At 40.9% G+C, this 14487-nt stretch overlaps 1 protein-coding gene across 5 annotated transcripts in view; it reads right to left on the minus strand.

Moving 5' to 3' along the window:
- Positions 1–14487, minus strand: part of NOSTRIN (nitric oxide synthase trafficking) — a 77138-nt gene that overhangs the window by 47401 nt on the left and 15250 nt on the right. For all 5 annotated transcript variants that reach the window (XM_073807608.1, XM_073807610.1, XM_019923149.3 and 2 more), the window contains one exon: positions 2584–2667. In XM_073807608.1, the coding sequence (XP_073663709.1) occupies positions 2584–2667 (84 nt within the window). The remainder of the gene's footprint in view (positions 1–2583; positions 2668–14487) is intronic.

The raw sequence follows: 14487 nt of genomic DNA on the forward strand, positions 1-14487 counted from the left end.
CATGGGATTAAATTCTGCCAACACATTTATTTGCACTATTGTCATTACATAAACTGCGTTTTTTTCCCAATCATTTTTCATCCTGATTTCCACTTTTCATTTCATGTGTGTAGAAAATCAGGGAAATAAAGTAGCCAAGGGTGAGAAGCCACTTAGAACAGGCAGGAGAGAGCATGCTACCCTTAAAGACAATCTTTTCAGGCTCTTCATTTCACAGATGAATAAACGGAGGCTCAGAAAAGTTAAGTTATGGAGAACTCCAGAGCCCTGGTCGTGTTCTGCGTGCTGCTCTTGGGGTTGGGGTCTAGGTCCTGTTCCCTGCTGGCCTTTAGGAAAAACACTCAGATGTTCTACTGTCTTGTGAGTATATCTCAATTTAACAAAAGGGTAACTCTGCCCTGACCCTAGCAGCACAAAGGGAGAATTAGGAAATATGACGCTATTTTCCTCCTACATATAGTTGGCCTTCAAACAGGAAGCCCATTGTATCAATAAACCTCTGGGACAGAGCCAGTGTAGACTTTGATGGAGGGGAAGGGACAGATCGGTGCCCATACTGAGAGCAAGACGGTGCAGAGGTTTGCCTCCATATGACTTAGGCTGCACCTGGCAGCCAGAGAATGGGAGAACTAGATCAAAGGATGTCAGACTTTCTGTGTATCCAAAGCCCGGCACAAAACCAGGCACAAGAGAGTACCCACTGTATGCTTCCAATTATAGGAAAGTCCAGAAAAGACAAAACAATCTAGATTGAAAAAAAGCAGATCAGTGTTTCCTTGGGACTCTGTTGGGGGATGGATTGTAGACAGGTATGAGGAGTCTTTTGGTGATGAAAATACGTATATTTTGATTTTGGTGGTGGATATATGGTGTATACATATGTCAAAATCAATCAAACCATATACTCAAAACGGGTGCGTCTTATTGCATGTAAACTAAATCTCAATAGAGTTGTTTTTTTTTAAAAAAAAGAAGCCCAAGCACACTTTCGGGAAGAGAATCTGACATTTGCCCCTGGGAGGAGCTGGGCAGCAGAGCAGGAAGGAGAAGGCGTTGGCCTCAGAGGTTCTGTGTCTGAATCCACAAGCTCCCCTTTGTTTCCTGCATGACCTTGGAAGAATCACTTGATTTCACTGATCCTCATTTAACTGGTCTTTTAGAAGAGAAACAATTTGAGTTATTATACAAGTACCTAACAGATTTTGGTATAGATAAAAGTTCAGTTAATGCTTATTATTAAATATTGTTGCACTAACCCTGGTTAACCAAGCATTCTGTTCATGCCAACTCCTTGGGAGCACTATGCTGGATTCTAGGGTTGCCACACAATAAGACACACACCCCTACACCTACACCTCTCATCCTTTAGAAGGTAATCAAAACTAAAATCATAATGAACACTTAGGGAGCTTTGGCTCCAGCCAGGTGTTAAACACATTTCTTGTGTTATTTCATTTACTACTCACAGGAGTTATATGAGATGTGTTTTATTTCCATTTTAAATACACAATGAGAGGTAAAATAAATTGTCCTAATTCACCTACTTGCTAAGAGGTAGAGCCAGAATCTAAACATGGGTAGTCTAAATAAAGTCTATTTATACTCAACCACTGTGCTCTACTGGTTCCTTTGCAGGCTTCTAAAATACCATCCTAAAAATCAAGCTCAAAGTCAGAGCAATTTCAAAGCCATTATTTGCTGTTATGGATAATGCCTAGGGAGTAGGAATGTGGGCTCCAGAAGCCTTCCTTTTTTCTTTCCCTCTTTCTTTTACCATCAGAAGGGGTCTTTGCAATGGCACGGCCATTGGGTGGCATCTGCAAGCATTAGTCAAAAATCTTTGTAAGGAATTATCACTAATGGACCATTTTTAGAATACTAATACCTTTTTTCTCTCCCTGAAGAGAAGTAATTGACTTCATTCTCAACTGAATTGAAAAAAATGTGAACCAACATTTTTTCAGCATCTGATGTGCCAATATCTTTACATATATTACCTCGTTTAATATGCACCCCCCGATACACACACACACACACACACACACACACACACACACACACACACATACACACAATGGAGCACATCTTGTTACTCCACATAACAGAGGAGGAAATCAAGGGAGGCCAGGTTGCTTGCTGAAGGTCATAAATTTGAGATAAAGCAGGATTCACACTTCCTGATTTCAAGAGCTTCCGACTTAACAACACCGCTTCCCAAGTTAATATCCTCACCAAGGCCTTTTATGAATATGAGCTTAGGAGTCACAAAGACACAGGATGAACCCAGCTCTGAAATTCATTATCTGTGTGACCAGGCAAGGTTCTTAAACTCTCCAAGCCTCAAGTCCTTGTTTGTAAATAGGGATCATAAAAAGACTTCTCAGAGATTGTTGTGAGGATTAAATGTAGAGTATCTATGAAAGCATTTAACACAGTGTCTGGCACACAGTAAGAGCCCAAGAACTGGAAGCCATGCTTGACTCTCTGGACTTACCACATTTATATGAGGAAGCTGGAATTGAACATATGTCGCTTTTTATTACTTTTAGGAGTGATTTTGCCTTATCTCTTCCATATACTTACTTTTTCTTTGTGCTCTGTAATGTTTTGCTGAGTTTGGTTGCCAGTTTCTGAAGTCCTTTGGCATAACTGATCTCCAAATTTGCCCTGTTAGCAAAGGGATAGTTGTTAGATAGGATACAACGGCTGGAAATCAAGCAAAACCACACACACACACACACACACACACACATACAGAGAGATACAAATATATGAAGGAGGACTCAGGCTGATAATGCAATGAATAAAGATATGATTTGTCGACTATAAGGATTCTCCTGTCCTCGGTGTAATCTTTAAGGATATCCAAGAGAATCCTACAAAAGGAGAGAAGTTTTTATTTAACCTTCTTGTACACTAGTGTTATGGGTTGAACTATATTCCCCCACAATGGTGCTTAAGTCCTAACCCTGCTGTCTGTGAATGTGGCCTTATTTGGAAATAGGGTCTTTGCAAATAATCAAGTTCAGATGCAGTCACTAGGATTGGCTAGAACTCAGTATGGATGTGTCCTTATGAAAGGGAGAAATTTGGGCACAGTCACACACACACACACACACACACACACACACACATGGAGAATGCTGTGTGAAGATGAAGGGGCAGAGATTGGGATAATGTATTATAAGTTAAGGGATGCCGAAGGTAATCGTCAGCAGACCACCAGAAACTAGGAGAGAGACACGGAATAGATTCTCCCTCACAGCTCTCGGAAGGAACCAACCTGACCAAACACATTGATCTCAGACTTCCAGCCTCCAGGAATGTGAGAAAATATGTTTTTGTAGTTTAAGCTACAGTAAGAGACTGTGTAAGTTAAGTAACCCAGTCTGTAGTACCTTGTTATGGCAGTCCTAGCAAACTAATCCAGCTACTTTCCTACTTATCCTGAGACACAAGCACCATCAGACTAGCTCTAGATTATAATAGCTGGCAATACAATAATACATTATGATGGAATTAACCAAAGAGTAACTTTCTAATGGGCCAGCACGAGATTTAGAAAATGAATTCCCATTACCTTCCATGCAAGACAAGACTCAGTAGGGAATCTGGGCATATCCTCCCAAAGAAAACTTAGTTCTTTGGATGGATTGAGTCACTCTTAGCTTAAGCTGATTTTTCCATGTCCTAATTTAGGCCCATCTATAGCTAAAATGAAGACACATTTTTATTCATTTCACTTTTCAATGAAAATAATAAAAATGTAGGATATTAAGTTCAATTTACACTACTTTTTTCATCTTTATATGGACCAGAGAGTCTTTGTTGCATATTTTTCAGTCTTTTAATTCTACTTTTATTATAAAACATCATTAGAATTATTTGTGACTCCATTTCATTTGGGGAACAATCCCAGGACTCTCCAGTAATTAACTTAATCCTTGGATGTTTTTACACAGATTAGGCTCAGTGTTATAGACCAAAAAAGGAAAGACCTCTTTTATGAATGGAACCCAGAGATCGTGGGCTATGGACCTATCGCTAAGATTCTCTTCATTTTTCCTCTTTAGTACAGCTGTGCTCCAAGTTATTTTTAGCACCTTTTAAAAGAAAGAAAACCATTGTAGGATGCATGTTAAGGCCTAGGTGCAGAAAATACCCATTTGGCATCAGGCCTTGGCCAAGTATAAGAAAAGGTTAGGGCAAATATTTTTAAATAGTGAAGATGGTAAAGAAATATCTCATAGTGTTTTAAAAAAGATTTTTCTGCTCTAGGAATATGTGGTGATTGATGGAGAGAGAAAGTCCTGGTCAGCAGCAAGCTGGGAGAGACTGCCACCCTCAATGAACTTGGATGCTCTAGAATCCCAAGAGAACGCTACGGCTCAGTAGGGTGGCTTTGGGCAACATTAAAATGAATTAATCAGACTTACCTCAAGGGGGTTTATGATAATTAAAAATTAAATTTAAAAAATTGTAATTAAATTTAAAAAATTAAAAATTTTAATTAAATTAATAATTAAATTTAATTTTTTTAAATTAATTTTTTTTAATTTTAAAAAATTAAAATTAATTTAAAAAATGTGGTAATCACCCAAACCCAACAGGGGCTCAAAGACTGAAATGATTTTTATTGATCTGCACAACCCGAGCCCTGGCTCCCTCTCTGATTTCCCCTCCTACTATTAATCCCCTTGTTCATGGTACTCTTGCTTAGTGGCCAAATGTCATCCTGCTTTAGGGCCTTTGCACTTGCTATGGCCTCTGCCGTGTATTCCTTCTGCTACATAACCCCATGGCATTCTTCTTCACGTCAACCCCAACAAGTCTTGTTCAAACATCACCACCTCAGAGGCTACCCTATCGAAAAGAGCATTCTTGTCACTATCTCCCTACAGCTTTATTTATGCCCTAGCATTTATCACTATCTTACATCACATAATTTTTTACTGTGCTTCTGTGAATACCCCTAGAGTGTAAGCTCCATAAGGGTAAAGATTTTGTGTTGCTCATTGCTATATCCCGAGGCCTAGAACAGTGCCTGCCATGTTACTGGTGCTCAGCATGTATTTCTTGAATGAATGAATGAATGAATGGACTTCCCATCAGGTCTTGGTTAGAATTTTTAACCAGTCTCCACTACAAGTCTGTTCTCATTTCACCACTTTTGAAAACTTTAAACTGCTGAAGTATTTAAATTCAGTCCCACAGGTTTGAGGTGTGCTCAGCTCTGATGTCAGCGTACGTGGCTTTCTAGCACTTGCAATAGCTAGACTCATTAAACCCTCTCCTAACCCGTCTTTAACCAGAGGGTTCCTTAGGACTTTCCTTTCCAGCATTCCATTCTTGCTTGGAAGCAGCACATAGAACATTAAATATGATGATGCATTTGTCGTGCTCAGCTTGTGCTGGGCACCAAAAATTTCTTAATAAATATTAATTTTTCTAATGTTATTATGAGTATGTATCCAAAAGGATCTCTAAACATTCAGAAATACACAGAGATGGGGAGAAGTGGGGGAAAGAATGCACATTTTTCTCATCCATCAGCTCTAGAACAATCCTGAATGGCTTCCCACAGGAAAGGGAATGCTGTCAGGGACAGCCTCTTCCTCAGAATTCAGTTTCACTTTTACCCTGTTCTTGCAGGTCCTACAAAATGGCTCAGAGGCTAAGCAGAAATAAAAAGGACAATGATGAGAGAGAAGTGTGGCATTCCCCTACATCGTTAACTTAATCTGATTCTAGAAAAAAGTTGGGCTTTGGTGTCAAGAAAGGGAGAGGGTCCTGCTCTCTTTGAATTGATGGGCTCTTGTTTTGAACCTGGCTTTATTCTTGAACCCCTGTATTTCTGCTGGCTTTCTCTTAAATACAGTTGAAAACCAGCCTAAAGAGAGGCAATTACGAGAGGAGGGGGAGATGGTGAAAGAGTAAGACTTGGAGATCACCTTCCTCCCCACAGATAAACCAGAAATACATCTACACGTGGAACAACTCCTACAGAACACCTACTGAACGCTGGCAGACCTCAGACCTCCCAAAAGGCAAGAAACTCCCCACGTACCTGGGTAGGGCAAAAGAAAAGAGAATAAACAGAGACAAAAGGATAGGGATGGGTACTGCACCAGTGGGAGGGAGCTGTGAAGGAGGAAAAGTTTCCACACACTAGAAGCCCCTTCGCAGGTGGAGACTGCGGGTGGCGGAGGGGGGAAGCTTCGGAGCCGCGGAGGAGAGCACAGCAACAGGGGTGCGGAGGGCAAAGCGGAGAGATTCCCGCACAGAGGATCGGCGCCGACGGGCACTCACCAGCCCGAGAGGCTTGTCTGCTCACCTGCCGGGGCGGGTGGGGCTGGGAGCTGAGGCTCGGGCTTCAGAGGTCGGATTGCAGGGAGAGGACTGGGGTTGGCAGCGTGAACACAGCCTGCAGGTGCGCCACGGCTAGCCGGGAGGGAGTCCGGGAAAAGTCTGGATCTGCCGAAGAGGCAAGAGACTTTTTCTTCCCTCTTTGCTTCCAGGTGCGCGAGGAGAGGGGATTAAGAGTGCTGCTTAAAGGAGCTCCAGAGACGGGCACGAGCTGCGGCTAAAAGCGCGGACCCCAGAGACGGGCGTGAGACGCTAAGGCTGCTGCTGCCGCCACCAAGAAGCCTGTGTGCGAGCACAGGCCACTATCCACACCTCCCCTTCCGGGGAACCAGTGCAGCCCGCCACTGCCAGGGTCCCGGGATCCAAGTACAACTTCCCCGGGAAAACGCACGGTGCGCCTCAGGCTGGTGCAACGTCACGCCGGCGCGACGTCACGCCGGCGCGACGTCACGCCGGCCTCTGCCGCCGCAGGCCCGCCCCGCACTCCGTGCCCCTCCCTCCCCCCACCCCCGGCCTGAGTGAGCCAGAGCCCGCGAATCAGCGGCTCCTTTAACCCCGTCCTGTCTGAGCGAAGAACAGACGCCCTCCTACGACCTACACACAGAGGTGGGGCCAAATCCAAAGCTGAGCCCCTGTGAGCTGTGAGAACAAAGAAGAGAAAGGGAAATCTCTCCCAGCAGCCTCAGAAACAGCGGATTAAAGCTCCACAATCAACTTGATGTACCCTGCACCTGTGGAATACCTGAATCGACAAGGAATCATTCCCAAATTGAGGAGGTGGACTTTAAGAGCAAGATTTATGATTTTTTCCTCTTTTCCTCTTTTTGAGAGTGTGTATGTGTATGCTTCTGTGTGAGATTTTGTCTGTATAGCTTTGCTTCCACCATTTGTCCTAGGGTTCTATGCGTCCGTTTTTTTTCTTTTTTTAAATTTTTTTTCTTAATAATTATTTTTTATTTCAATAACTTTATTTTATTTTACTTTATCTTCTTTCTTTCTTTCTTTCCTTCCTTCCCTCCTTTAGACAACGAATCATCCCAAATTGAGGAGGTGGACTTTGAAAGCAATATTTATGATTTTTTCCCCTCTTCCTCTTTTTGAGAGAGTGTATGTGTATGCTTCTGTGTGAGATTTTGTCTGTATAGCTTTGCTTCCACCATTTCTCCTAGGGTTCTATTCGTCCTTTTTTTGTTTTTGTTTTTTCTTTTTTTTCTTAATAATTATTTTAATAACTTTATTATATTTTATCTTACTTTATTTTATTTTACTTTATCTTCTTTCTTTCTTTCTTTTTTCCTTCCTTACTCCCTCCCTCCCTCCTTTCTTTCTTCCTTCCTTCCTTCCTTCCTTTCTTTCTTTCTTTCTTTCTTTCTTTCTTCCTACTTCTACTAATTCTTTCTTTCTACTTTTTCTCCCTTTTATTCTGAGCCGTGTGGATGACAGGCTCTTGGTGCTACAGCCAGGAGTCAGTGCTGTGCCTCTGAGGTGGGAAAGCCAACTTCAGGACACTGGTCCACAGAGACCTCCCAGCTCCACATAATATCAAATGGAGAAAATCTCCCAGAGATCTCCATCTCAACACCAGCACCCAGCTTCACTCAACGACCAGCAAGCTACAGTGCTGGACACTCTATGCCAAACAACTAGCAAGACAGGAACACAACCCCACCCATTAGCAGAGAGGCTGCCTAAAATCATAATAAGTCCACAGACACCCCAAAATACAACACCAGACGTGAACCTGCCCACCAGAAAGACAAGATCAAGCCTGATCCACCAGAACACAGGCACTAGTCCCCTCCACCAGGAAGCCTACACAACCCACTGAACCAACCTTAGCCACTGGGGACAGACACCAAAAACAACGGGAACTACAAACCTGCAGCCTGCAAAAAGGAGACACCAAACACAGTAAGACAAGCAAAATGAGAAGACAGAAAACCACACAGCAGATAAAGGAGCAAGATAAAAACCCACTAGACCTAAGAAATGAAGAGGAAATAGTTAGTCTACCTGAAAAAGAATTCAGAATAATGATAGTAAAGATGATCTAAAATCTTGGAAATAGAATAGACAAAATGCAAGAAACATTTAACAAGGACCTAGAAGAACTAAAGATGAAACAAACAACAATGAACAACACAATAAATGAAATTAAAAATACTCTAGATGGGATCAATAGCAAAATAACTGAGGCAGAAGAACGGATAAGTGACCTGGAATATAAAATAGTGGAAATAACTACTGCAGAGCAGAATAAAGAAAAAAGAATGAAAAGAACTGAGGACAGTCTCAGAGACCTCTGGGACAACAATAAATGCACCAACATTCAAATTATAGGGGTTCCAGAAGAAGAAGAGAAAAAGAAAGGGACTGAGAAAATATTTGAAGAGATTAGAGTTGAAAACTTCCCTAATATGGGAAAGGAAATAGTTAATCAAGTTCAGGAAGAACAGAGAGTCTCATACAGGATAAATCCAAGGAGAAATACGCCAAGACACATATTAATCAAACTGTCAAAAATTAAATACAAAGAAAACATATTAAAAGCAGCAAGGGAAAAACAACAAATAACACACAAGGGAATCCCCATAAGGTGAACAGCTGATCTTTCAGCAGAAACTCTGCAAGCCAGAAGGGACTGGCAGGACATATTTAAAGTGATGAAGGAGAAAAACCTGCCACCAAGATTACTCTACCCAGCAAGGATCTCATTCAGATTTGATGGAGAAATTAAAACCTTTACAGACAAGCAAAAGCTGAAAGAGTTCAGCACCACCAAACCAGCTTTACAACAAATGCTAAAGGAACTTCTCTAGGCAAGAAACACAACAGAAGGAAAAGACCTAAAATAACGAACCCAAAACAATTAAGAAAATGGGAATAGGAACATACATATCGATAATTACCTTACATAAATGGACTAAATGCTCCCACCAAAAGACACAGATTGGCTGAATGGGTACAAAAACAAGACCCATATATATGCTGTCTACAAGAGACCCACTTCAGACCTAGAGACACATACAGACTGAAAGTGAGGGTATGGAGAAAGATATTCCATGCAAATGGAAACAAAAAGAAAGCTGGAGTAGCAATTCTCATATCAGACAAAATAGACTTTAAAATAAAGACTATTACAAGAGACAAAGAAGGACACTACATAATGATCAAGGGATCGATCCAAGAAGAAGATATAACAATTGTAAATATTTATGCACCCAACATAGGAGCACCTCAATACATAAGGCAAATACTAACAGCCATAAAAGGGGAAATCGACAGTAACACATTCATAGTAGGGGACTTTAACACCCTACTTTCACCAATGGACAGATCATCCAAAATGAAAATAAATAAGGAAACACAAGCTTTAAATGATACATTAAACAAGATGGACTTAATTGATATTTATAGGACATTCCATCCAAAAACAACAGAATACACATTTCTCTCAAGTGCTCATGGAACATTCTCCAGGATAGATCATATCTTGGGTCACAAATCAAGCCTTGGTAAATTTAAGAAAATTGAAATTGTATCAAGTATCTTTTCCGACCACAATGCTATGAGACTAGATATCAATTACAGGAAAAGATCTGTAAAAAATACAAACACATGGAGGCTAAACAATACACTACTTAATAACGAAGTGATCACTGAAGAAATCAAAGAGGAAATTTAAAAATACCTAGAAACAAATGACAATGGAGACACGACGACCCAAAACCTATGGGATTCAGCAAAAGCAGTTCTAAGAGGGAAGTTTATAGCAATACAATCCTACCTTAAGAAACAGGAAACATCTCGAATAAACAACCTAATCTTGCACCTAAAGCAATTAGAGAAAGAAGAACAAAAAAACCCCAAAGTTAGCAGAAGGAAAGAAATCATAAAAATCAGATCAGAAATAAATGAAAAAGAAATGAAGGAAACGATAGCAAAGATCAATAAAAGTAAAAGCTAGTTCTTTGAGAAGATAAACAAAATTGATAAACCATTAGGCAGACTCATCAAGAAAGAAAGGGAGAAGACTCAAATCAATAGAATTAGAAATGAAAAAGGAGAAGTAACAACTGACACTGAAGAAATACAAAAGATCATGAGAGATTACTACAAGCAACTCTATGCCAATAAAATGGACAACCTGGAAGAAATGGACAAATTCTTAGAAATGCACAACCTGCCAAGACTGAATCAGGAAGAAATAGAAAATATGAACAGACCAATCACAAGCACTGAAATTGAAACTGTGATTAAAAATCTTCCAACAGGGCTTCCCCCGTGGTGCAGTGGTTAAGAGTCCGCCTGCGGATGTAGGGGACGCAGGTTCATGCCCCGGTCCGGGAGGATCCCACATGCCACGGAGCAGCTGGGCCCGTGAGCCATGGCCACTGAGCCTGCCCGTCTGGAGCCTGTTGCTCCGCAACGGGAGCGGCCACAACAGGGAGAGGCCTGCGTACCGCAAAAAAAAAAAAAAAATCTTCCAACAAACAAAAGCCCAGGACCACATGGCTTCACAGGCGAATTCTATCAAACATTTAGAGAAGAGCTCACACCTATCCTTCTCAAAGTCTTGCAAAATATAGCAGAGGGAGGAACACTCCCAAACTCATCCTATGAGGCCACCATCATCCTGATACCAAAACCAGGCAAGGATGTCACAAAGAAAGAAAACTACAGGCCAATATCACTGATGAACATAGATGCAAAAATCCTCAACAAAATACTAGCAAGCAGAATCCAACAGCACATTAAAAACATCATACACCATGATCAAGTGGGGTTTATTCCAGGAATGCAAGGATTCTTCAATATACGCAAATCAATCAACGTGATACGCCATATTAACAAATTGAAGGAGAAAAACCATATGATCATCTCAATAGATGCAGAGAAAGCTTTTGACAAAATTCAACACCCATGTATGATAAAAACCCTGCAGAAAGTAGGCATAGAGGGAACTTTCCTCAACATAATAAAGGCCATATATGACAAACCCACAGCCAACATCATCCTCAATGGTGAAAAACTGAAAGCATTTCCACTAAGATCAGGAACAAGACAAGGTTGCCCACTCTCACCACTCTTATTCAACATAGTTTTGGAAGTTTTAGCCACAGCAATCAGAGAAGAAAAGGAAATAAAAGGAATCCAAATCAGAAAAGAAGTAAAACTGCCACTGTTTGCAGATGACATGATACTATACATAGAGAATCCTAAAGATGCTACCAGAAAACTACTAGAGCTAATCAATGAATTTGGTAAAGTAGCAGGATACAAAATTAATGCACAGAAATCTCTGGCATTCCTATACACCAATGATGAAAAATCTGAAAGTGAAATCAAGAAAACACTTCCATTTACCATTGCAACACAAAAAATAAAATATCTAGGAATAAACCTACCTAAGGAGAAAAAAGACATGTATGCAGAAAATTATAAGACACTGATGAAAGAAATTAAAGATGATACAAATACATGGAAAAGTATACCATGCTCTTGAATTGGAAGAATCAACATTGTGAAAATGACTCTACTACCCAAAGCAATCTACAGATTCAATGCAATCCCTATCAAACTACCACTGGCATTTTTCACAGAACTAGAACAAAAAATTTCACAATTTGTATGGAAACACAAAAGACCCCAAATAGCCAAAGCAATCTTGAGAAAGAAAAGCAGAGCTGGAGGAATCAGGCTCCCTGACTTCAGACTATACTGCAAAGCTACAGTAATCAAGACAGTATGATACTGGCACAAAAACAGAAAGATAGATCAATGGAACAGGATAGAAAGCCCAGAGATAAACCCACACACATATGGTCACCTTATCTTTGATAAAGGAGGCAAAAATGTACAGTGGAGAAAGGACAACCTCTTCAATAAGTGGTGCTGGGAAAACTGGACAGGTACATGTAAAAGTATGAGATTAGATCACTCCCTAACACCATACACAAAAATAAGCTCAAAATAGATTAAAGACCTAAATGTAAGGCCAGAAACTACCAAACTCTTAGAGGAAAACATAGGCAGGACACTCTATGACATAAATCACAGCAAGATCCTTTTTGACCCACCTCCTAGAGAAATGGAAATAAAAACAAAAATAAACAAATGGGACCTAATGAAACTTCAAAGCTTTTGCACAGCAAAGGAAACCATAAACAAGACAAAAAGACAACCCTCAGAATGGCAGAAAATATTTGCAAATGAAGCAACTGACAAAGGATTAATCTCCAAAATTTACAAGCAGCTCATGCAGCTCAATATCAAAAAAACAAAAACCCAATCCAAAAATGGTCAGAAGACCTAAATAGACATTTCTCCAAAGAAGATATACAGACTGCCAACAAACACATGAAAGAATGCTCAACATCATTAATCATTAGAGAAATGCAAATCAAAACTACAATGAGATATCATCTCACACCAGTCAGAATGGCCATCATCAAAAAATCTAGTAACAATAAATGCTGGAGAGGGTGTGGAGAAAAGGGAACACTCTTGCACTGCTGGTGGGAATGTGAATTGGTACAGCCACTATGGAGAACAGTATGGATGTTCCTTAAAAAACTACAAATAGAACTACCATATGACCCAGCAATCCCACTACTGGGCATATACCCTAAGAAAACCATAATTCAAAAAGAGTCATGTACCAAAATATTCATTGCAGCTCTATTTACAATAGCCCGGAGATGGAAACAACCTAAGTGCCATCATCGGATGAATGGATAAAGAAGATGTGGCACATATATACAATGGAATATTGTATTCCGTTGTACATTCCATTCCACAATGGAATACTCAGCCATAAAACGAAACGAAATTGAGCTATTTGTAATGAGGTGGATAGACCTAGAGTCTGTCATACAGAGTGAAGTAAGTCAGAAAGAGAAAGACAAATACCGTATGCTAACACATATATATGGAATTTAAGAAAAAAAAATGTCACGAAGAACCTAGGGGTAAGACAGGAATAAAGACACAGACCTACTAGAGAACGGACTTGAGGATATGGGGAGGGGGAAGGGTGAGCTGTGACAAAGCGAGAGAGAGGCATTGACATATATACACTACCAAACGTAAGGTAGATAGCTATTGGGATGCAGCCGCATAGCACAGGGAGATCAGCTAGGTGCTTTGTGACCGTCTGGATGGGTGGGATAGGGAGGGTGGGAGGGAGGGAGACGCAAGAGGGAAGAGATATGGGAACATATGTATAACTGATTCACTTTGTTATAAAGCAGAAACTAACACACTATTGTGAAGCAATTTTACTCCAATAAAGATGTAAAAAAAGAAGAAAAAAGAAAAAAAAAAGAGAGAGGCAATTACCACAGAGCATTTCTTGCTTCAGAGCAGTAAGAGCATGTGTAGTTTTACAGGTTGGTATACAGCTTAAAAATTCTTGTAGTCCTGCCCATGAAGTTCGTGTCCAAACTGTGCTCTCTCTCCCAACAAATGTGCTCCCATCACCTTTGTGACATGTTGCTGATGCTTGACCTTGTGTGTTCTGTCTACACACAAACTAGTGACATCCAACATTTATTGTAGACAATGTGCCAGGCACCATTCTGAGTGTTTTAAGTACATTTCGTCATTTAACCTGCAATACCTCCTAACAGGAAGGCACACTTACTCTACCCATTTCATGGAGGGGAACAGCAAGGCACGGAGTTTAGTCAGCAACTTTTCCGAGGTCATTCATGGAGAAGTGACCTCTGGGATTCAAACCCTTGTCTGGCTCAAGAACCTGCCTGCCCAGCACTCCACTCTCCTGCCTCTGAAACTGTGGGGAAGCAGCTGGAGAAGGAGAATTGCGGGGGAGTCAAAGGCAAGTGCTTTTTAAAATTGACACCGCCTCTCCCTTTGCCTTTAATTGCGGTGTTCTGAATCACCACAACTCTGACGGCTTAGCAGCTAGAAACGGGATCCACAGCAGCCTCTGTGTAGACAGAACGAGCTTCCCGGGGCCTCTTCCAAGAGCATCTTTGCAGTTCCTGGACGTGTTGAGGGTCTAGAAAAGTGGGGAAGAGGGGGCTCTGATATCAAACGTCACCAAGGTAGCCCTCTGAGACCAGACACGGCCTCTCTGAGCAGCATGATTGTACCCTT

The sequence above is a fragment of the Tursiops truncatus genome, chromosome 7, assembly GCF_011762595.2.
Source record: "Tursiops truncatus isolate mTurTru1 chromosome 7, mTurTru1.mat.Y, whole genome shotgun sequence".
Taxonomy (NCBI): Eukaryota; Metazoa; Chordata; class Mammalia; order Artiodactyla; family Delphinidae; genus Tursiops; species Tursiops truncatus.